This window comes from Argiope bruennichi, chromosome X1 (assembly GCF_947563725.1).
Source record: "Argiope bruennichi chromosome X1, qqArgBrue1.1, whole genome shotgun sequence".
Taxonomy (NCBI): domain Eukaryota; kingdom Metazoa; phylum Arthropoda; class Arachnida; order Araneae; family Araneidae; genus Argiope; species Argiope bruennichi.
In genome coordinates, this window is record NC_079162.1 from 104,365,040 (window position 1) to 104,390,761 (window position 25,722).

General features: G+C 27.8%; 1 protein-coding gene across 1 annotated transcript in view; it reads left to right on the forward strand.

Moving 5' to 3' along the window:
• Positions 1–1,408: 1,408 nt before the first annotated feature.
• LOC129958264 (homeobox protein abdominal-A homolog) overlaps positions 1,409–25,722 on the forward strand; it is a 63,920-nt gene continuing 39,606 nt past the window's right edge. Inside the window, exons 1-2 of the mRNA XM_056070593.1 lie at positions 1,409–2,055; positions 5,287–5,331. Coding sequence (XP_055926568.1) covers positions 1,611–2,055; positions 5,287–5,331 — 490 coding nt within the window. The 5' untranslated portion in view covers positions 1,409–1,610. The remainder of the gene's footprint in view (positions 2,056–5,286; positions 5,332–25,722) is intronic.

Consider the following 25,722-nt stretch of genomic DNA (forward strand, 5'->3'; position numbering starts at 1 on the left):
GCAAAACGATTATCCATTCCTTTTTGGGGGGAAAGAGACTTTGATAAATTAAAAAAAAGCAATTAACAGGGAATTTAATTAAAAATAATTTACTTAAAGATAATTTATGCATAACAGCTTTTTTTCTTTTATTTTTTTGTTTAAAAAATCTTTACTTCTTAAAACTTTGTTTTCAAATTTTTCATGAGTATAATTAAAAATAATTTATTTATTTGACTTTATTCATAATTCATTGCTAAATTTGATAAATTTTTTTTCCTTACTTGAAGCTATTGTGCGTCATTAAGAATAGATTTATTTATTTCCCTTTTTTTTTTTTTTTTTTTTTTCCTTTCTCAAGAAATGATTTTAGTGATAAGGAATTGAATTAAAAATAATCTATTTAATGGACTTCATTCATGAATAAATTTCATTGTAAACTTGTTACTTCAATGCACTGTACTCTTATCTTGTTTATTTATGATTAATAAAGTGGTAAATTATAGAATATTTAAATTATTTTTTCTTTAAAAGAAACTACAATTCTTTCTTGACAGAAGAGGAGCTTAACTAATAGGAAATTAAATTAAATGTACCTTATGATAGTAGGCGTATTCAAAAATTTAATTAAAAGGCTTCTATTAAAAATAATCATGCATCGAAAGAGTAACATTTCTTCTTGATTCTAAAATATTTAGCTAAAAATAGGTTATTTCAATGGACTTTATTCTTCGTTTATAACTAAAATTTATAATTAAACTTTAATTAAAAAAATCTATTACAAATTATAATAGTTGTTCTTTAAAAGAAAATACTATTCTGTCTTTGACAAAAATTCTACACTATAATTAAAAAAATAATTTCTGAAGTAAATCAACAAATGATTTAAAGTTTCATATAAAAAGGTTTAAAGCGTATTTCCAGCGTCATTTTTGATAAAGCTTTTCGATAAAAAAAAAAACATAGCTATCGTTTTCTTTCGTTTCTGAGGAACGATTTGTCATTCGTTTACTTACGCGAGCATATCCACAATCACTCACAACAATGAACAAGCCCACCACGCTTCAACTTGCACTTCAAAGGCAACGATGTTTCCCTCTCTTTATGAACGCATTCTTACGCATCTTGATAGGAGAAAAATTCGATGAATCAAATCCAAAACTCCCTCTCTTACAATACGCGACTTATGGAACGAGATTTGAAGGAAAAAGAGAGAAAGAAAGAAAGAAAAAAAAAATCGATTCGATAACATCCTGACGGAGGAGAGGGGGGAGCAGTGGTAATTTATAATGCAGTCTACAGTTGTCTTAGAGGCCCGTTAAAAAAACAAAACAGAACGAAGAAGAGAGGTGGGGGGAGGGGGGAAGCGAGCGAACGAAAGATGGAGAGAATGAACGAGAAGACCCGACTCGAGGCGAACGGAGGCACTGTGAGCATTCCCAGCGTGGTGGCGGAAACGACAAGTCATTGGCTGGTTCCTAACGTAGGCTCTGTGATTGGCGTTGCGTTGTTTACGCGGTTGTACCAGCAGCTGATGTTCGGGTGCTCTATTCGGACAAGTACTTCTATTCACCAGTCGACGGAAAAATAGAATAATCTCTATTGTGATAGCCCCCCATTATGAAGTAAAAATGAGCTCGAATACTTTCATGGACTCGTTTTTGGGGAGCAAGTATGCCAGCGATGCCGTTTCTTCAGCCGCCGCACTGCAAAGCTACGGCCATCACCCCCAACATAGGATGTATCCCTATGGATCTCTGTCTCCACAATCCTCCGTGGCAGTCTCCGGTACACTCTACTATACTTCCAATCCGGATCTGGCTAAATCTTGTCGGTACAATTCTACAGGCCAAAGCAACGGTTTAGACATTTCCAGTACGGGGTACGCTTTTAACCTGCAAAACTGCGGCGTCTCTGGTTCAACTGCCGCCGCTCAAGCTATGATGGCCCCGGCGCAATTTTTGCCCCATCCTGCGGCAGATTTGGCATCTTCTCTCAGCCCATGTTCCCAGCTGGGCTACCGACAACTGGACCCCATACCAGATGTCCCCCGTTACCCCTGGATGACCATAGCGGGTAAGATGATTCCAGAATTTTTTATGTGTACTCGCCTTTTGTAGTCGTCGCCTTAGGCTTAACCACAACAGTCGCGGTCTTTTTGTGTATACTTCGCCGCTTAAGAAACGTCAGACGGTGGCTGTTTGATAGTAGCGTCGGGTAAATAAAGCATCGCTGTTTACAATTCGGAAGATGGTAGTTAGCTTTTGCCTATTGGCCATGGTTGTTTTTAAAGAGAAGAAAATTGTCTCATCGTTAGATTCAGAAGTGTTCTAAGATTAAGATAATATCGAAAGAATGGTTTTTTTGTTTTGTATTTTTCTCTAGTGAGTGAAATTGTATGAGAAGTGTTGTTTATATAAATTCATCATTCACAGTTTTATATAAGCACTGGATGAGTATTTTAAAATGGTGCAATATACTGTTTTGAAGTCGTTTTGTTGTATGTTTTTTATTAATTCTTGCACGTGTCAAGTCAATTATGTTCTAAAAATTCTTTTAATTTTCCTCTGAATTTCATTAGAACATTTTCAAAAAATTGTATGCTTAAAATAATAATCACATATTAATTCTGTAATGTTGTATTTCAATTAGAAAATCAGTCTAAAGTTTGTAATTTGAGTGTAACTAATAGAGTGAATATTACAGGTTGCTGATTCTATTAAAAATAGAAAACAGATAAAGTTTTGGAATATTTGGCAATGCTGGATATGGTTGATGTTGGTTAGGATTAAAAATGAGAATGGAAACTCATGTAAGCTGAGAATGTCAATGCTGAATATATTTTGTTTGATGCTTGAAACGTTATTTGGTATTCATTAAATTCTTTTAAAACAGAAGTCATTATAAGAAATTTAAGTGAGAATCTATGAAAGTTGCATTTTTGGTAAAAATTTTAGAATACTGAATTCTTTTTTACCATTTTCTTCAAAACTTTCATCCATTGTTCATTTTATATTTGTACAGAGGATTTATTATGGTGAATTTGAGAATTTTTATCTCTGATGTTTTATAGACGTTTAAAAATGATAATTATTGTCATTTAGTAACTATTTGAAGTCGTAAAAATATGAATAGTATATTGATGTCTGAAATTTTATTGGTATCATTTTAGAATTTTTCTGGTGAATTATAGTCACTTATGCAAAAAAAAAAAAAAAAAAAAAACCCTATGGAATGTACATTTGGAATAATTTTGTTTATAGTCTTTTCCTGTCTAAAACTTGGAAGGGAGAAAACAAAAAGACAAATTTTTGGTTAAAACCTTCTGTCTTGATATGGCTTTGAAAATCTCAATCTCTAAATGAGGCTGTTGAATATTTTTATGTCATTCTATACAAAATGTATTTGAAGGCTTTCAAAAAATTAGTTATTTTGTTGTGGTTGGAAACAAAAGAAAATTATTTAGGACCAGATTTTTAAACTCACACCATACAGGTAAAAATATAATAATTTTTATTGATGAGGAGGTCGAAAGCTTCATGAGGCGGAATTTATCTCTCATGGTAGGATATTCTAATATTTTAAATGAGCTTAAGTATATATTTACTTTTATATCTATTCATACTATATACCATTATATAATATGCAAATGGAAATTCACAAATCCTGGTGAGTAAATACAATTAAATTTATGTTCTGGAATTTCATGGATATTTTTACATTAAATTAATTGAAATTTTAATAGGGTTCATTTAAAGAATAATATTAAAAATGTAGAGTCAAAATTAAAAATGCAAAATCTGAAGTTAGTGTAAATATATGGCATGCATTAATATTCCTCTGGAAGAATATTAAAAAAATAATCATTATTTACCAATTATTATTGCAATGTAAGGCCATTTGACACCCTAATCGATACTTTTTACAATTAAAAAAACAATGCAATGGAATCTGTTTGCTTAAAATTAATTAAAAAGTAAAGTTCAAGTATATTTATGTTAATATTAGGATTCTGATATCCGAGAACCATGTTTGGCTTTTTCTTTATTGAATGCGAATGAACATAAACTTCTCCTTATCACCTTACGTTCTTATCTTGGTTCACTTAATCCGGGCGATTTCCTTGCTGGTGGTTCCCATTATTGCTGGAAATGCTTTGTTTGCATGAAGGAATTTTGATACCGAAACTGCAGTCTGCATAAGACGTTATGTTTTCCATAACATGGCGAAGAGTCATTCGGGAGCCATAAGGATCAGACAAATGGCTTGAAAATTGTTAAAGGGGTTAGAAACTGCTCAATTGAACTCGTGCTATCAGCGTCTTTTGAGACGCTGTATATAAAGCATCTACTTTAGACTGCCTCAAGCAGCCTTGCTCCAGGTAATGGCTTCTTAGGCCCTTTAACGGTGTCCCGTCTACCCATAATAATCTTGGGAGGTTAAGGATTATAGCCACTGTTATGCAAATAGCGTCTCAGGGGTAATTTTAATAACGGCTAAATTTTGGTCAGCATAATAATCTTCTGATGTTTCATTGGTATCGTTTACTTGGATTAAAATGTATTCTTATTCCTTTTCTTTTCATTTTAATTGACATCCGATTTTTTTTTTTTTTTTTTTTTTTTTTTTAAGAATTCGTTTCAAAGATTGCTTTATGCGAGCAATATTTTAGACGAAGTTTTCAGGAAAATTGAATTAACATAGATCAGTTAAATGAAATATCATGATCTTTAGCATTAAAAAATTAATTGTTAAAATCGATCAATTTTTTTAATCCTTAAGTTCCAGAACATAAATATGGCGAATGAAAATTTTAAAAGTCTAAGTACAAAAGGCGAGTATGCAAATTTTGTCTCAAATTATCGATATTTTGTGCTATTTTATACTTACTTTGATTTAGAAAATGTATGTCGAATGTAATACATTGCTTGCATAAGTGTCTCTTACTAAAAAATACCTTTCGTTGAAATTGATTTCTATATACCCTTGTTATTTCAGAGCTTTATTAATGCATGCTTAAAAGTAAAAAAAAAAAAAAATCAGTACAAAAAATTAGGTTTTTTCCAGTGTTTTAATGTCTACTCTTTCACACATTTTTGTATAATTAATTAGTACTGTACTTATTTAAACTCAGTGACAGTCATTTTATTAATTTGTACTGAAAAATATAATTTAGGACTATCTTTAAATACTTTTAGATGGATTGTTATGAAGATTACATAAAATTTATTTTTTAATCTGTCCTTTTTTTGGATTTTATCCCATTTTACAGATATCTTAAACCTTATTAAATTAAATTTTATACAGGGTGGACAGAACACTCGCTCCATGCTGGATACAGATCTTTAAGAAGTAGGTTCAAATCACATAATATTCCCTTTATAATAAATTATATTTATGTGCTTTTAAACATATATTCGTGTTAAGATTGAAACATAATCTTTTCTTTGACAAAATTGGCTTATTTATCAAATTACGTCAAACATTATTTGAAAATATTTATTTTTAAAGATCACTCATAGAAAGTGCTTTAAATCTAATATAATAGACTAGATTATGTTTCATTTTATCACTGATTTCTTTCATCATTAAGTAGAAGAGCAAATGAGCAAAAGTTGGTTCATAAATAATTGAAACCGTATTAAGCACCATCAATATTAATTTTTGGCACATACTTGAAATTTTAGCCATTTAATTGTATAGATTTCATTTTAAACGATTTTGCTCATTTGCTCTATGATTACGTGATTGCTTATGAAATTTTTGATTAATATACTGTTTTCAATATTCTTATAAAATGAATGGTGTTTGAAATGCTAGGATTAACAAGTTTTTATAGTAATATTTTAAAGCTTTTACAATTTTTAATTCTGTGTTTGAATGATTCGTGCTCGAAATTATTTTGACACACTGAGAAAGTTGAGCAATAGATTTAACAACAACAGCAAAATGAATCATAAAATGTAGTTGACTGTGGTATAACTCTGAAAAACTGGTTCTTTGTGAGCGATGAGTTACTTCAGGTGGGGAGAAGGTGATATTCCTGGGAGAATGGGCATTTACAAATTTAGCTCGTTTTTAAAATGCTCTGAGAAGATTTGCGTTTTGCTTATTAATTACCTATCACGATAAAAATATGCTCAAATCCTTTTTTTAAAGGACATTAAATTTATTTCGCATTATTTTTTATACGATACGATATTTTATTTGGGCAGAAGGGCTTGATCAAGGGAATCGAAAACGCGTATAAATTTTTTTTCTCTAAACGAAAAGTGTTTAGACAGGACAAGTTAGCCGTTAGATACAATTTTAAAAAATATTTCATAAATACCATCTAGTAATGCTTGGTGGAAAAATGCTATAATTTCATTAATTGTTAAAAAAAATCAAATCACATTTTACAATAAATTTAAAGATTTTTCTAAACAAATAGTGTGTACCCTTAGAGACACGTTTAAAATGAAACCAACTAATCCGTTTTGGATACATTTGCTTCAATATTATTGGTTTTAAAATTATCCATATGAAAAATACTATCAAAATCGAACAACATACATATTGCATTTTTTTATCACAGTAACATCCTTATTAAGCAGCAAAAACATCATAAAATAGTACCGACATTTGAAAAACAAACAAATAAATAAAAATCCACAAGGAAAGAGAAAATAAAGAAAAAATGCCAAGTTATTGTGAACTACTTTCGTCTAAATCAGTAGACTGCATCGAGAAATAGATACGTCTCATATCCATGACAGTCTAAACCAGTCGTCCATGATTTCAAGCCAGAATTTATATTTTAATAGATTTTCTTGTAATGCCGTGTATTTTTTAAACTTTCCGAATCACTGAAATTGCTTTCCAAAAACAGTTCCAGAATTATACGTTTGTAAATAAATGAAAAATGGATTAAAATAAGCACTTCTATCACTTTTAAATAGCAGATTAATATTTATGAGTGAAGTTATTGGCTTCGTTGCATTGAAGCACTGTAATGAAATTAGATTTCAAAGGTTTCATTTAATAACTCACATTACAATTTTCATCAGTATCAAAAATGTTGTGAATAAAGGCACTTTTTCTAATTCATATTAATACTTCAATTAATATCAAAAACTGAGTGAAAGAACTCTAAAAAATTTATTCAAAGAATTTATTTAAAATTATAAGATATCATTTAGTGTTTCGTGTTTAAAACAAATTCGAAAGCATCGTCGGCTTACTGTAAAGTGTTGGTAAGTACTCTCTAAAGACTCTTAGATGGACGATCACGTGATCTGAAGATTAAGATTGCAGTAAAAGGTAAGGGCATGCTTTTTGTTATATAATTATTATTCTCATATAATAAGAAGAAGAAAGCCTTTAACCATGGCTTTATTCCTTTTCGAAGAAATTTTAAAAACTTAAAAGTACATTTTGAAGGGTAAGTGTTTTATTCGGATTAATATTAAAAGATCAACAATGTGTGCATTACACTGTTTGATGATTAATTTTATGATATACATTGGAATAAGTGTTGGGATATGATGAAGGTAAGGCTTTATCATATTCTTGAAGATTTGAAAAAAATTCTAAATGAGAATAAGGATAACTGACTAAAGTGAGTACAAATCAAATAGAAAAAGAGACTAAGCCAAGATTTTGCAGCAAGCCGATGATGTTATTAACGAAAAAAATCTTTGTATGATCTATATTCTATTAAAATTATTTGCTAACTGGAAAAATTATACCACTACGTTTATTTGATCTGTAGTTAAAATTTGTATTCAATTCATTATACTATGCTATGTAATAACAAAATAATTTGGATTTTAAAAAATGCCATGTAATAAAGGATATAGATGTGTGCAATTGTTTTTAAAATTATTTTTCATACCCACAAAGATCAGACAGCTGAAAACTCTTTTAATGTTTTCGATACCTATATAAAATATATCTGAAAAAATGCTACAGTATTCACCATACATTTTTATTTGTTTACAACTACATTTTATTTAGAAAATTTCCTTAGGTTTTAAAACCATAGTAAAAATAGTTGTAAAAATGTCTTTTTTAAAAATTCAAATACATTATAATTGTATTAAAACAGCATTGCGAAAAACAAATAGGACTTTTAAAATATGGTTTCAAATTCGATTAAATTTCTCTCATTTGACATTTATGGCTTAGTCAAGATTGTTTTGATTAGAACATTGTAAATCTAGCCCTATATATTTTGCCCTCAAAAATGAGCATTAAAAGTCGTCTACTCTTGTAACTCTTTTAAATTAATTAAACGAAATTAAATGAGGACCGTTCTTTTAAGTCAAGGTAGTTGAATTCAAATTTACTTTGATGTCTAAATTTAATGCCACACCCCAAAATTTAAAGTTCTTTGATAGCCGTGAAAACCGGATTTTAAGGATTATTAAAGTTTCAGAAAAGAAAAAAATTAAAATGTAAAATAAAGATGATTGTCTAGAAAGATTAATTATTTCAGTTAAAAAGACACAGTGGGTGGCCGTTTTGCTTTTAAAATTTATAGTACGTACTTTCTTCGCAGCTAGACTACAAAGATCCTGTTTCACAGTTCCCCATTCATTTACACGTGTATAAATTGTTTTTTTAAATAGAGATGATATGAGAACTTTATAATTTATTCAGCGATTGTGTAAAAATTCCACTTTTAAAGATAAATTTTCTAATTTTATTGCTTTTTAAAACAAATAAAGAGACTTACTTAAAAATATATATACGCGATGCGAGAAAATTAGATACAGCGTATCCTGTCTAAACTACTTCTCTCAAAATACTTTCAATAAATAAGCAATAAAATAAAACTGCAGACAAAAAAAAAATCATTCGATGTTTGCAATGCAAATTTCAGAAGGGTAGTCACAAAATGAGTATCCTTTTCACAATCTAAATTTAAAATAAGTATGTCCGCTTGGATTCTTTTTTGTTGAATTTCGTTTGCTGTAATAACATTAGTTTTCCTTATTATAAATCTTAATGATTACAAATTTTCATCTTTTCTGTTAAAGGAAAATGTGATAATACCTTTAATCTTTAAGTTTTTTTAAATTTATCCTTTAAATTTCAATTGCATTATTTTAATCACGGGTAATTGTTTAAACTATGTTTTCTTGCTGTGTTTTTTAAAGTAAAGATAAGTAAAACTTTCGAGAATATCTTTTAATTCATTGCTGGTTAACACATCAGTGCACTAACTTCGAGAATTTTTCTGGCTTTTTTGGCAATAGATTTTTATTTTGATGTGTTTCATCAAAATTTATATTCTATGCCAAAATTACTTTAATTCTAAAAAATATAGTTTACTTATACAAAAATTAATAATATAATTTCCCTATATGTTAATCACAGCGCAGCTGTGAAAAATACATACGTCGTTTTTTTTGAGATGTACTTTTATCTTTCTTGTAATTAATTTTATGAGTTTCAATTCCTTTTCAGTCTGTTAGGGAAAACAAGAGCAAATATTAGGCTTAGAATTCTAGCTTTTTTCTAGATAAAAGGCAATATTTTCAAAAATCTGCTTACAAAGTTATTGCTGTATATACCATATATAATACCACACTATCCTTATATTCTTGGTCATTAAAAAGTTTCCAATTCTTTAAAATATCAGAAAAGAAAAGTGAAATAGACAAGAATTTCAGTAAGAAGGATTAAGTTTAATGAAGAACAGTGAGAATACAAATGATTCGGAATCTGAAAAATAAAATTATTATTTAATTTGTGTGAATAAAAAAAGTAGGAAACTTACTAAGAGACAAAAACTTGTATTGATCAGCTATGCTTATTTTTACGTAAGAGGAGATAGCGTCTGTCATGTTTTTATTTCTTATAATTGTTTGGTTGGTTTATGGGATCAAACAACCCAACAACCAGGTTTGTCCATGCTGTGCCAAAATCATAGCTTCGAAAAAGAACAGAGGTGGTTTTAGTCATTTTGCTACCCTATGCTGTATATTCGTTTAATGAACTTATCAGTTCAATTTCACATTTTTAACTTAATCAAAAATTTAATTCTTATTTTAGGTTACTTTTTTTTTTAGTTACATTAGGAAAATGCGATACCTTAATTAATTTATTTTTTATGACTTACAACTGCGCGGCAACCACATTTGCACATTTTATTGAGTAAACAGAGGCTTGGTGTTTATATATATATACTGTAATAACTAAGAGAATAATAGCAAAAATAGGAACCTCGCCAATTATACCTGATAAAGCGTTAGTTAATATTATCCTGATTCTTTATAATTCATTTTTTTCTTTGAAAGATAAGTTAATAATATTTAATCGACTTACCTCCTCAATCCCGCTGCCTAGTCGGATATGAAAAAAAATCGAATGTTTTAAGTTAAAGAAAATATTTTTCAGCTCTTTTGATAGTCAGCATTTTCATGGACCCAAACAACATTCGTATTGGATTATTGATTTCGGAAAAGTAAATGAACACAAAATGAGTAACAGTATTTCAAACTGCATGAATTGCCTAGGGCAAGTGCAATGTTATAACGGAAATATCAGAAATAACTGCCAAATAGAGTTGTCTTGCTAAAAAAGTAAAAACGATGCGACAAATGTTTTAAGAGATAAAATCACTTTTCGAAAATATAACAATCTATTTCAATATTATTAAGGTATTTCAACATGATCATGAAGTCATTTAAATAATGAAAGTTTTTCAACAACTGCTAAAAAAATGTTTTTAATGTAAAGCATAGTACTTCTGGTCTTTGGGAAGGGAAGTTTATTTCATTGACTGCTTGAGAATTTAACATAGAGTTATTTTAGAGTGATATTCTTGCATTCCTTGGTACCTTACAACTTTAGATAGTGATTTTTAAAATATAGAAGAATTATTGGTATGCATGCATTTTCAATTAAAAATATTTCCCGCCTTTGTTTGCTTTGGAAATAATCTGCTTTCTGGAATTTTGAAAATAATCTGCTTTTTGGAATTTCGAAAATAATCTGCTTTTTGGAATTTCAATCGGATAATATCTTTTATAAATTTGCAAATTTAAGTTAGATTTGATTTTTTTTTTCTTTGTCTTTTGAAAAAAATACATTTAGGAAAAATACGAATATAAGATTTTAGAGGAAGGTTATCAAATTTGATTGAATGTTAGATGATTTGATTTCGAATGTTAGCGTTGTTATTTGAATTATCGTTTATTATCTGAAAAAAATGCAACTTTTCATTTGTATGACTTATTTCATTTAAAAAAAAAAAACGAACTTAAAGACAAGAAAAGTCTAAATGCATTTGTGATTGACTTTTTAAAATTCCATGACATCTGACACTATTATAAAACTTTTTTTTTTATTTTGAATTATTATTTGTTTGGAAATTATTTTATAGAGAAGTCTTCACATACATTAGACATCAGAAATTTGCGTTTTATATGACATAGGTGAATTCATATCCTGAATATATTGATGGAATCTTTATTAGTTTATTTCTTATCTATCTCTTTCCATTTATAGAATCAACTTATCAATTTAAGTTACGAGTATTGCTTTTTCTTACCCATATATTATAATCTGGATAATCTTCAAATGTGTTTAAATTCCCTATTCTGAGCATTGCAGATATAAAACTATTTTTTTCTAAACGCTTGGTATAAAACATGTAAATTTTTGAAAACTCTTAGGAAAATTTATTTTATAGTGAGCATCATTTATTTGGCATAAATATCAAAAGTAATTTGCTTAAATACAGTTGTCCTTACATTAAAGTAAAATCCTTTCCTGAATTTATTGAATTTTACTAAATGTATTAATCATGCATGTGTGCAGATAACTAAAAGTACTTAACAATGAATATTAAATCATTAAAAGGGTTGATTAATTTAAATTCTTAAATAAAATAATTAGTCATTACCAATTAATGAACGTTTACAAAATTATGTTTATTGAAAAATATGAAGATTAAAGTTCAATAAAACATATTCGTTTATAATGTTATTCAAAAGACAACTTAATATTTTAGCACTATGATCAAAAACTGAATTAATCCTTTTCAAGGCAGAAATAATGTTACATCGCATCTATTTAAAGCTTTTCGAAAATTTTTAAAACATGAAAAGGTTACATTAAAAATAGATTTATGACAACAAATATAGATTCGCATTGTTGAAATAATTTACTTGTTTTGTTCTACGCTATATTTCAAATAAAAGAATATTTTCAATAAACTGTTGCTTATTTGATTTCTTAAAATATGATAATAATTTTACATGTAGATAATTAAGTCCTTAAATGCGGTATTGCTTTATTCACTTGAAATACCCAATTCACCTCCTATTTACTTTCAAATTTCTTACCTATTGAATTAAATACCTATTTGAATAAACTTGCTCAGTAAAAATTATTTTGTGAGTTTAAAAATGGTAGTTTGTATTGTTCTACTTGTCTTTGCTTCGCTTAGGTGTATGATTTATAGAATATTCAAAGGCTTCTTTGATTAATTGATCCCTAAAAATGCAAGCAAATATCTTTATAAATATTTAATACGATACCTGATATGTTTTATTTAAGTGCCATATAGCCTTAGCATTATTATTTGTTACTTTCAGTACTGATAGATTCGTATTATTATTTCTTACGACTTGGAAATACTATGTAATATAAGACATTTTCCCTTCTGAATTTCATTTGCAAATTACAATGCTTTATGAATAATTTACTTTCTGTATAATTTTGTAGCCATTTATACTACAAGTATTCTTATTTATATTTTGCATGACAAAATATATGGAAAATGTTTCCGAAATATTTCGTATATAGTAAAACATTACTGTAGCTTTTATATAAATAATTCGAATAATTTGCTTTCTAAATTTGTGTTAGCTATTTTTTAAGCCTGAGTGCATATGCATATGCCAAGAGGACAAAATTCTCTAATTTTATTTAGTTGTGTAAAATATAAGCTCAAATCTATTTTATTTATTTGTTGCTCATGTTGGAATTAAAATTGAATTATGCATGTATTTAGATATGGCTTTTAAAAATGATTTAAAGCAGATCGACTGTTGTTAAAAATATTTTAATTTTATTGGAAATTAATCATTTATATCTGAAGAAACGCGAAAATATAGTCATATCCTCATCATACCTTAATACCATGAATAAGCATTGAAATTAGTATATGTTAATATATTCTTAATTTTTTTATTTCAAAAATATAAAAATACTTAATTCTCTCGAGTACTTATAAAACTATTATAACTTGATACATTAACATTATAATTTGACATCAGACTTTTAATAACTGAATTTCGTAGTTATAAATAATTGCTATAATCTAGCCAATTTGTTATTGTTTTTTGTCTGGCTGTTAACTTTTTTACAGTCTCTACAAAGTCAGGGATTCTTTGAAAATTTTCTGAAATTTCAATGATAGGAACGTGAAATATATTTTAATTTTCTTTGATGTACTTAACGTACATGATGTTAAGCACCAAACGTGCTGACATCATGATGAAATATTTACATGATTTTGTTTAAATATTTTGTTCATAGATGATCGCGAATACGTAATAAAAAATTAGAAGAAAGCGAAGACTTTTAACTATGCGAATCTCTCTGAAACATCAGAAAGGAAATTCATAAGTTTCAGATTTATTTCAGGAACAATTTTTAATGCTTTGTTTTAATTTTAATAAAACTTAATTGCTTCTTAAAAAAACCATTAAGAGAAAATTTTGGATTTAATATGCTTTTGGTCTTAAAATTTTTCTTAAATGAGGGAAGTCTGAAAGGACAATGTTAATAAAATTTACACTCAGGCATTGATATTTAGGCAACCGAACGTTGATGCGCTTTCCTATTAGGAAAGATTGAAAATCACTTATTTCCATAAAATTTTCTGTGAGTTTTTATCATTTTTTTTTTTCATCTATTCAGGCTTTAATCTTACAATTCTGGCTTCCGTCTTGCTACTTTCTCTCTTATAAATAAGTGATGCTAACTGCTGTATTGTGCGATAAGTTATTGCCTGTCTGCGGGAAAAGGAATATGACAATCAATTTGCACTCCTATATAACACCAAGTTCTTTGCAGTTTCTTTGTTCCTAAAGTTACATCAGACTCAAACACACCGCAGTCCTTAACAAGATTAAAATTGCCAGCATTTGCTTATTTTTATTCTCTCCTCTTTTCGTCATTGCTGTTTCTGTTTGACAAGAATTGGTATCATGAATAGTTCAAAATGGATGCAGTAAAAGACGAATCTGTTAGAAAGATGGAGATCATGGAGTATATTTATACCAGCGTTCTTTTGTAAAAGTGCCAACGTTTTTTTACCCCACTGAGAGATGGTTATCGTTGAATACGCCCTTACACTTTATATGCCCGCCCTTTTTTGTAGACCTGTAAAAGGTCGAGAGGTCACCCTGAGAAACTGTGGGTGCAGGAGGTGTGCCCACTTGGAAAGCAGGTCCTACATTATAAATGAACACTTAGTAGTTAGGTATTTCGCTTCCTACATGCGAAATTTTGTTCCTTGTATGACTTTCTTTCTCAATTGTGGTGAACTTATCGGACTAGAGGTGTGGCAGTTATTTTGCTGTTTTGAAGTGGAAATTTTTCAGTTTTCAATTATCTTTAGAATCTACATGGGAGAAATTTTATCAGAAATTGTTTCATTTTGTAATTTTGAACGTTGCAGCATACATTAATTAAGGATATTCTAGGAGTCTGGGATATATTATAAGTCTAGATTTAATTAACGTGTAAAAAACATATTTCTTTAAAAAGCAGCCTTTAATATATCAACATTTCTAAGTTTGGTGGTTGTCAGGATTTTGTTACGTCATTGGTATTATTATTATTATTTTTTTTGCCGTTAATATCTTAATTTCTTTTTTATATTAGTATCTCTAAAATTTTTTATTCATTAGAAAACTTTCAAATGAATAAAAAAATAAATATTTTTGAAATAAATGCGAGAAGAAATATCTATCTATACAATGCATTGAAATTCAATAAAAAGTTTATACATAAAAGTTAAGGTAAATTGTCTTGATTTTAAAGGTCGTAGTAGTACATCCTTTCTATTTTTCTCGTTCTTTTTTTTTATTTAACTTTAGGTTTATAAATGATGAAAAAATAACCTAATATAAAAAAAAGGTGTATTTATTTTTAGGGAATACCATGTTAAATGTCTCCGTTTTTAAATGTTAAAATTTGATCTGTAGCTAGATTTAATTCCTAGTATAATAAATAAATGAAGAGTCTTTTTATAAACGCATGCAGCAATCGCCTGACCATTTCTGTGTTTTCATTTGAATTCACGGTACTTCAAAATTGTAAATGTTGAGGTTTTTGAGCATTGTTTTAGGGTACACCGTGCGTATCATTGCGTGTTCTGCCCTCGCAGATTGCATGAGTAAAAAAGAAGATTTCCAGAAAGATGAAGCTGGTGCTTGTCGAGACGTGAAGGCGATATTTTTATTGTATGCTAGAGCCAAACTATAAACTGCCTTCAAATAATACACTAACAAGAAGTCTGAAATCCGTTTTTATTACAGTGATTTTTTTTTTTTTTATTCATTTAAGTACATTAAATAAATTTTTTCTCAGTCGTTATCCTCTTTTAAAAAGACGAAAAAAAGACTATGTTTAGATGCTTATATAAATGCTTTGATAATTTTCAAAATTATTACCTGATAATTTAATGACAAAAATATAAGAAAATTACAGATTAATATAAACCTTAAAAATACGCAATTTGCACAATTTTTGTAAATGAAGTCTATTTATAATGTCGTTGACCATTATATTTTTAATCATTAGTGGCATTATACATCGCTATAATAACTTTATTAAAAGGGAATGAAATATTCTTTTGATATATTGAAAACGAGTGAGTACTATAAATATATAAAATACATTTAATCATGAATAATGTTTCTATATAAGTTTATTATTGTTAATGTATTATGGAGATCAGGTTCCCTCTCTTAATTTGCAGGGAATCTGATAATGACCAATTTGAAATAAATGGATGCTTTTGTGATTAAATATAAGCCAAAATATGCTTTGATAATTTTCAAAATTATTATCCAATAATTTAATTATAAAAGCATAAGAAAATTATAGATTAGTGTAAGCCTTAGAAATACACAATTTGCACAGTTTTTGTTAATGAATTATATTTATAATGGCGTTAAGCATTATATTCTTAATCATTTGAAGATATTACACATTGCGAAAGTAATTTTATAAAACGCGAATGAAATATCCTTTCGCTATATTGGAATGCTTGCGAGTACTATGAACGTGTATAAAATACATTTAGTCGTGCATAATTTTTCATTATAGGTTTGTTAATGTTAATGTGTGATGGGGATCTTGTTCACTCTCTTAATTTGCAAGATATCTGATAATGATCAATTTTCTCACTTTTAAAGCAATTTAGTAAACACCAGCATTAAAGTAATTTCTCTGTTTTGAAGGTTCCAGAACAGTAATTTAAAAGAAATGTAGGGTTTCGATCAATTTTATTCATCATAAATCGCATTCATCTCCTAGCAATAACCTGATAGCATACACATGAAACATTCATTCGTTGTAGGCAACTTAAACATCCCATTACGATTATGAAATGAGAAGTAACTTATGCACTAATGGCGCTTACAATTATCTTTTATGTTCGAAGCGGATCTGAAAGAGCGACAGGGCAGTAAGAAATAATAGCGTAGCATTTCCAATTAAAAGACCAGTTTTAATACTACTTTTTTTTTCTATTATACAGGATTGCCTAATAATCTGCGCTTGCAAGAGAATCGTCTACTTAAAACAAGGCCATTCTTTGACCATTCTACTTCTATGCATAGAGCCCGCAACTATAAAAGTCTAAAGCTCAACAACGGTTTATGGGAAGTAATTTATCTCACCAGTCCCCGTTAAAAATGAGAATCGTTGAATTACAAGATTATTTGAGGCAGGGAAACAGAATTCTACGAGGAAAGACCGACTAAGTAGAAAATGCCACATTCGTTTCGGGTGGAGTCCGAATCGCTCTGACAGTCAAAAAACTTTTATTCATGTATATATATTACGCTTAAAATGTTTGTTAACTATCTCTCTATCTTTTCTAGTGACTGTATCGCTATAAATCCATCGGCGTTTATATCAAGCAGATTAGAAATATCGTTGCCACCTCCCGCCCTCCTTCTAAAATGTCTGCGTACGTGATTCAAATCTCTTATAAATCCCTTATCTGTACTCACTCCCTAAGCTGTTTTCGGTTACTGGAGGCTTGCTATTCATAGTATATGATTACAAATAACCCCCATAAAATCACAAAGATTATAATATATCGATTATCTTTCAATGAAAACACATCTTTTGAAATAGTTGGCTGAAAATTAGTTATTTCGGAATATAACGCTATGCTTTCAAGATATTACATTTGTTTTTCTTTTGTAGATCTGTGATTTTTTGTTGTTGTTGTTAAAGCACACATGGAAGAAATAGATAATAAGAAGTCTAGTGAAATGCACCAGTGTTGAAATGACATTGCATAGTAAACATGTATGCAGTAAAAATAGGTTAAAGATTAGTATTAATATTTTTGATGTTATGAATGAAAGATCTTACACTGCCCACGCACTGAAAAAATATCCGCTAAATAAGAATCATTTATATTATAAAATATCCGCTGATTTTTGTAAATAAAAAATGATTTCGTAGTTGTTTGCAAGGAAAATATTTTCTTTGCCGTAATAAAAATATTTTTAAAAAATCTTAAATTTTGAATTAACATAGAATATATTAATCATTGAGTTATTCCGAATAATGTTGAAAATAATTTATTATGCATTTTTCAAGTCCTACCAATTTAAACTTTTCTTTCTTTTGAGAACAAGTTTGCTGAAGATTGAAAATATTACTTGCATTTCAAATAATTTAATTTTTGCAACTCAAATAATTTTAAACATTTTGAGAAAATCGCTTTAATTAAATATTTATGTCAATGCAAAACATTTGGAAAAAACTTTTTTATCCGAATTTATTTGAAAAATTATTAAAACAACTGAGAAATTTCGCTACTTGTTTTCGGTCTCATAAAGACATTGAGCAAAAATTCGCTATTGAATTTCAAAACTCACGAATACGTTTGATTGTGCAATTATAGGAACTTTTTTGTATTGAATTTAACAGATAAAATTTCAGAGCAACTATAATTCAGTCTTGCCGGAAAATTCATTTTTTCTACATTTATGGTGCTATCATATCAGTTAATAAAACTAGTTTATGGCAAGAAAATCGCAAAATTGACTTAAGACAGATAACAGTGATTAAAATTTAACATTAAGTATATTTTCATCCAGCTGAAACAGAATCTTTATTTCATTTTTTACGCATTTACCTATAAATACAGATGCATTCGTTGAACATTGGAAAAAATATAATATTAGCATTTGTTGTACGTATTTTTTTCATATTATGATTTTTGATTGATTTTTAAAGCTCGTTTCTCTTATTTTGCCAGATTATTTTACATAGATCAATATTATTATTTATAAATAGACTGCTGTGCCAAATTGAGTTATAGATTTTTATGAGTAATTAGGCAGAAAATTTGCTTCATGATGTAATTTAACTCTTATTTGGATATTGTTACCAGGAACCTGTCATTTTTTTTTTTTTTACTTCAGAAATTCTTATGCAAAATCATTGAAAATGAAATCAAATTAGGAAGATAAAATGCTTTAATTTAAGAATATATCATTGTATTTAAAATCAACCAACTCTGTATATATCAGTTGGAAGATAACTGAGAAAAAGAGGGTGGGAAAAGAAGGGAAAAAAAAAAAAAAAAAAAAGGACGCTGAAGGAGAAAAGTTATTTTTTCATAGACTCAGGATTAAGAGTAGACGTTTGCAACAGATGTTAGATAGATAAACACCTTACCGTTTCCACAAGAAGACGGAAAAAGTTATAAATTATTCTGAATAAACAAGTTGACAGGTTACAGGAATTCGCCAAGTTTCGAAAGGAAAATATAGTTCCTTATATCCAACAAAATGACTCTACTTCCAATTTTTACTGCATCATTACCAAACTGAGAGCTTGTAAAAGTCAAATTCTCGATAAAAGAAACTTTCTGAAAGTCAGAAATGGAAAATTCAGAACCGGAAACATTCGTCAAGAGAACTTTCAACTCTTGCGTTATCTTTGGACATATATGATTTCAAATAGGTTACAGAAACACTAAAAGCAAAACATCGCCACAGAATATTTCTAATATTAGATTACAAAAATCCCAATTACCTTGATGAATATTCACTATTCTTAAAATAGTTTTCTTTAAGAAAGAAACTGCCACACTCCCTTTGATGATGTGCTTATATTACTTAATTGAAGGTAGTCAAGGTTAACTGTCGCAGTTTTAATAAATTGCACTATGTTAGCAATATAAAAGGCGTAATTTTGCCTGAAATAACATATTTAAAGGCGTTTTAATTTCAGTGAAGTAAAAAAAGTTCGTTTAATTTCAGAATTACATTCATGAGTATTTTTCTTGAGAAAATATTTAATGATGAAAAAATGCAAAATGTTTTTCGTTAAATATTCTGAAAATTTATTATTATTTTCTTAAATATTCAAAAAATACAGTAAAGCGCTGTTTACATGTTTCTCATTAATACGCTGTTTCATCACAATCCCGATTCCTTAATAACCATTGTATTGATAAAGTACTTCATTTATACGGCTCGAAGTTTTGGCTATACGTTGTTTTCAGCGTCAAAGAAGAATGGAATACCCTGAGAGCAAAGCTTGTTTTCGAGGAATATTAAGCTGTGATAACAATATCATGATTTCGGAATTATTCACAATAAAAGACAAATTATCTGGAGCTAATTAAGTGATGCTAAAGACGATTATAAAGAAGTTATTCCACTTTTCTTTAAAGATGCAATAGTCTCCTTTCCAACCTAACTTATTTGGTTGGTTGCTAAAACACTAATTAAAGAATATTTATGGCGCTTAATTAGATTCATAATGCTATTTTCAATATTAACAAACAATGTCAATGTTAAATATAATTTTTTAGTTAAGTGCTAACTTCATGCACATAAATCATATCAAATAAGAAAAGTATAAATTTAACAAGGATATAATTTTTTTTTACTTTTAAGATAAATCATTATATTTTAAATCTAATTATCAACACTATGTATCATCACACTTGTACAAAATTTTTAATTATTCATTTTTAATAAATTAACATTCATTTTGTAATGTTTATTAGCAATTCTATCATACGATTTATCTTTTATACTTCGTTTGAAAGACATATAAACTATGCTTCACTATATATTATCATTACAGAAAAAACAGGTCTTGTCCACATTTCAGTATTCTAATAATTTATTCAGGGATCGTAATTCCTTGCATAGATATTAATATAAAATTGTTTAATTGGTTGAAATGCAAAATTTTTAGCTGCTTAAATACATTTTTTCTATTTATTTATTCTAATGAAAAAAATTCTTAAAAGAAGTATTTGAAAGTTATTAAATGAAATCATTCCTGACTTTTTTTAATAGAGTATATAGAATTAATAAACCTCTTTTTAAGGTAAAGCGACAAATAATGCTATTCAAAAGAATTGATGTAAATAAAATAAATGTCAAAACTGAAACTAATCTGGATTAAATATCTTTGCAAATTTTAATGAATTCACTCATTTTGACTCTTGGATATTGTGCCAACAAATATTAATCTCTAATTAGATGGAAATAGTCTCATAATAAAGATACGGTTTTAAATGTAAAAGGAGCAGTGTTATTGTTAGTATCATGCTATAACAATCATGCTAATTCAACTCTTTCTACTTTATTAAGAATTCTTTTCATATATATAATAGAAATAATTCTGCTTTCAATAATTATAACAGCTCGATTCGTTTGAACATTGAAAATTTAGAAATTTTAATACTAATGCAGGTTCCATTGAATGCTTCACATTTTAACAATACCAATATTTTCTAACATCAAACAGCAAAGATGATTGATTAAAATTACTTTAAATGTTGACATCAATTTAGATTTATAAAAAATTATTAATTTTATTTTCTGGTTTCTAGGCAATATTTTTTCTGATAAACTAATAGAAAGAGTAATAGTCTCCATTTTGAAAAAAAAGTCTTAATTCATATATTGTTAAGTCAACAAAAGTATTTTAATTTAGGAATAAATGCAGGAAAAAACATATTTAAAAACATCTAAGCATATATATCATTACCATGAATGCGCTAATTATTTTATTCATTAAAAAGTATGTGAAATTAAAATTTTATAATTTTTCTGGTCATATTCTGATATATTCATTATTCGATCTCCCATACTTTGTATTTAAAGTCAATTAACCTTGTTTTCAAATAATTAAATCCCAAAGAAAATTTTTAAAAGGATGCTGAAACTAGTTGTAATGTTAGTAATCGTAATCGTATATATTAGATAGATAAGGGGAGATTCCAGCTGAAATGTGTTATTTGAGGTATAAAAACAGGTTAAACATTGAAATTAAGTTATTATGTCTGTATTTAATTTCTCTTTCTAATTATATTTGGGTTACTGTTGGTTACGTAATCTGAAAATAGAAAAATTCCATTGCCAGCATCACACCGTTGCTTAAGAGTGCTTTTGTATTCACGTAATTCTTTTCTGTGCTTGTAGATAACTATCTACATCAATTAAACCTTTCTCATAAAAAAGACAATAATCATTATAAATTAATTATTTCGACGTGATATTTTATAATTGTTCTATCTTCTTGCTTTATTATCACAAAGTATCATTAAGTCCTTTGGAAATTTCATTGAAAGTATTAATGCTCATACATTGAATGAATTTTGTTTAAAGAGAAAAGTTCGTATATGTAAATAAAAAATTAAATTTATTCTGTGAAATTTTTCTTTATTTTGCTGCTATTGAATTTTTAAATTTTTAATTAAACTATTTCGATTGGAGATAAACGTATTGTTTCTAAGTACAGGCGATTTTAAAACGATTTTTTAAAAATTGGTTGTTAAAAGAACAATGTTTTGATAAAAAGGAAAACAGGAAATATTACTCGAGAGATATTAATAAATAATTCACTGAATGATAACTTAACTCTAAAACTCTGAAAATGAAAGTATACCAAAAGTTATCATTCATCTTATAAAGTGAGGGAATTAAAACTACATGAATTGAAATTCAGCTTTTTTTAAGAACCTCAGAGCCTTCTGTTCATTAAAATGAATCCATAGTTTGACATGCCTGGGAAGTTTATATGAGACGTTATGAATATGAATATATATCTCCTTAACAAGCAACACCACCTCTTTCAATTTTCCAAATTGTACAATAAGAAGTATAAACTGAATTTCTTGCAACCAATAATGAATTGCTCTGATTTTCTTTCAAATTTCATACGAAATCTTGATATGAAAAAAGAATAAAAAAATATTCATGTTTGGTTGAGAGTATTTTATTTTCTCCCTCCTTTTAAAAACTAAATGGATTTTTTTGAATGAATTTTTTTACTGAAACTTTTCTATCATTTTGAAAATTCAGACAAATGATGTTTATTAAGCGACGACATACATATATTTTTTCCCATAAAATTTTCAATTGAAAGCAGGTGAATAAATACACCCGATGCTCTTCTCATAGAAAATCTTTTTATTGTGGAAATTACATCAGAAAAGCATAAAAACCATGCTTGTTATCGCTGTTAAATGTTCATTAACGTATTGGGAGCCACACTGTCTGTGAGAGAAGATTGATGTTATTGAACTTTTATTTCGTTCTCCGCACAGATACCACAAACTATCATATTCATAAAAAATGATTTGATACCAAATAGTGGGAGCTTTAAACAACTGTTGCGATATGAATCTCCCACTACTTATAAAAATGCACACAAGATAGCGGCAACGCTATTGTTTAAACACCTGGGTCTGCTGCCATTAAACTAATGCATGTCAGGCCATTGCAAACGTTTCTTCGTTTGCCTTCCACAAGCAAAGCCAAGAAAACAATATTTAAACAAGTTTAAGATGGTGTTACTGGAGCAGAAAAGCCATTTGTGTTTTCACAACTGATATTCATCATATCTGACTATTGAGTCATTGATCAATTGAGTTAAAAATACCATTTTGTATTTAATCAGGTGTTAAAATGCGTTTCACAGAATGCTTGTAGATGAAAGATAAGATTTTTCTACTGAAATGAAATAATAATCTTGTTTCACTAGGTAATCTAAATAAACACATGTTCGAATACTTTGTCTTTGGGAGTCATGCCGAGAAGTGTCTTTTTAAGTGTTATGAGTAATTTAAATAAACCGATTCCAGTTAAGTGCTTCGTCGCAATTAACAGACCGAGAAAAGGAACATATTTTGGGAGCAATTTTTATTTGCACTTGCGCATTCAGTGTTTATTAAGAGTATGATTTAATTAGTTATTGAAATGCAATTAATAGCTTTATTTCAAGCAATTAAATAATTTGTATAAAATGCAAGAGAAAGATTATTTTTAGCTAAAATTACGGGAATTTATTTTTTGATGCGTTGAAATACGCTTTTGTTTATTTTTTACCCATATTGAAGGAAAAAGAAATATTCTTGTTTGAAATTTTTGAGAAATATCTCGTATGTTTTATTAAGCTTTCTACCAATGGCAATTCAAATTATTGCAATTTTTAAATTTATTTATTTTTATTTATTTATTTATGTTTTCTTGGGAAATAGAAGGTATTTGCGAACTCGTATTAATCATGCTTACGAAACAAGTGTGAAATACATTTTTATTAAAGCAAAGATTAATTGTCGGTAAGGGAATTTGATTAGGTAACCGTAGTTAGATTACATCTTCATGAACGATTTTAGCACGTTAATGTAAGACAGATTCATGATAACTGCTGAAAATAATAGAGCGTTTTGAAACGCCTGACGATAATGTTATTTAAAAACGTTTACGTTTTGCTTTGTAAATATTATTCTTACACGTTTTGTTTTCTAAATATTATTCTTACACGTTTTTTTTCTAAATATTATTCTTACACGTTTTGTTTTCTAAATATTTAATTTAATCAATTATATGATTTCTGGAAATAATAATAATAAGGAAATTTAAGGAATTAAGAGAAATGAAGCAAGTTTTACTTGAATTCTGCTAATAAATATATTAAAATGAAAAAAAATCCGCATCTTTATGAAATTACATAATATCAATTTTAAATTAATTTCAATTTAATTTTTACATTAAAAGAAAAGACTTTAAACAATGTTATAAGCTTTTGATTAAATATATTCGTCAAAATTTTATTTCGGTTTATCGGATGTATTAAGAATTATACATTCCAATGCAATAGATTTTCAAAAAGACAAAAACGTGAAATAAATTTTTAAATATATCTTTTTCATGTTAGGAACCAAAATATAACTTCTTTTTTTAATGGTAATGGATGAGTTGTTAAGAGATAATTTAGATATAAGCGTAACTTTTATATAAACATTAATTATATATAAAATAACAATTTTAATAAATAATGTTGAGCATTTTGTAAATTGATTGTACTTATCCGAAATTGCGAAAGAAGTGTATTTGTATTTGATATGTTTTGTTATATTTTTGTACAAATATACAATTTAAAAAATAGCGCATTCTTTAAACAGTTTTTTATTTTTAATATGTTTATTCTGGAAATTAGTTTCAATTTCTACTATTATTTCTTTATTAAATTAAAAAATTTTATCATGTTAATATAATTTGTCCTATCGTTCTTGTTAATATTAATAAAATTGTACTTTTCAGTACATTTAAATACTCTCTTATAATGTGACTTTGTAACACGGTTCGCGAAAAAGCGAAATTTCTGAACAACATGAAACGCAGTAAATACTTTCAAGAATAAAATATTCTTTAATAATTCAAGAACAAATAGCATTTAATGATAGGGAAATCTTCAAATAATATGTAATGCAATAAAAATGTTTTAAAAACAATGGATATCGCATTGAAAATTAGAAAAAAAAATCCTAAAAATGTTGTATTAGTATAATTGTAGAGCTACATATCCCGCACTCCTTATAAAAACATAGATTAAAATAATTTATCTGTATATTGTGAAACCAATACAAAAGCTTAGTTAATTATGAAATTCAAAATGTTTCACACAAATGTGAAAAATTATTGAAAACACAAAGAATTCGGTTTTTTAAGTTCCATTAATATTAGATATTGCTCCAATCCATTGGAAAAATTTAAATGCTAAAACAGCTTGGTTACCATTTAATGCAATTTCTTCATTTCAATTGTTAGAAGAAAAATTAATAATAGTTTAAAATTTACTACATCGAAAAATGACCCTTGTTAATGATGGTTGTATAAAGAAACACTAGTTAAAATTAAAGTTGGATAGTAAAGAAAAAAATAATTAAAATATAGTAATTTTTACATTTTTAATGAAAGCTGCTTCAAAAGAGACATTTCTCTAAAATATAAAAATTGTGGGGGATTTCTTTTTTTTTTTTTGCGTGAATGGTGTATAACCCGTTTTTTTTTTTTTGTGTGTGTGTGTGTGTGTGTGTGTGTGTGCTAGTATTTTGTTACTGCAATAAGAATTTGCTCAACATAGCGTAACATTGTTGGAATTATTTATTAAGGTTCTTGATTTCTAATTCAAAAACTGATGAAATGTCGTTTATTTAATCCTACATTATCT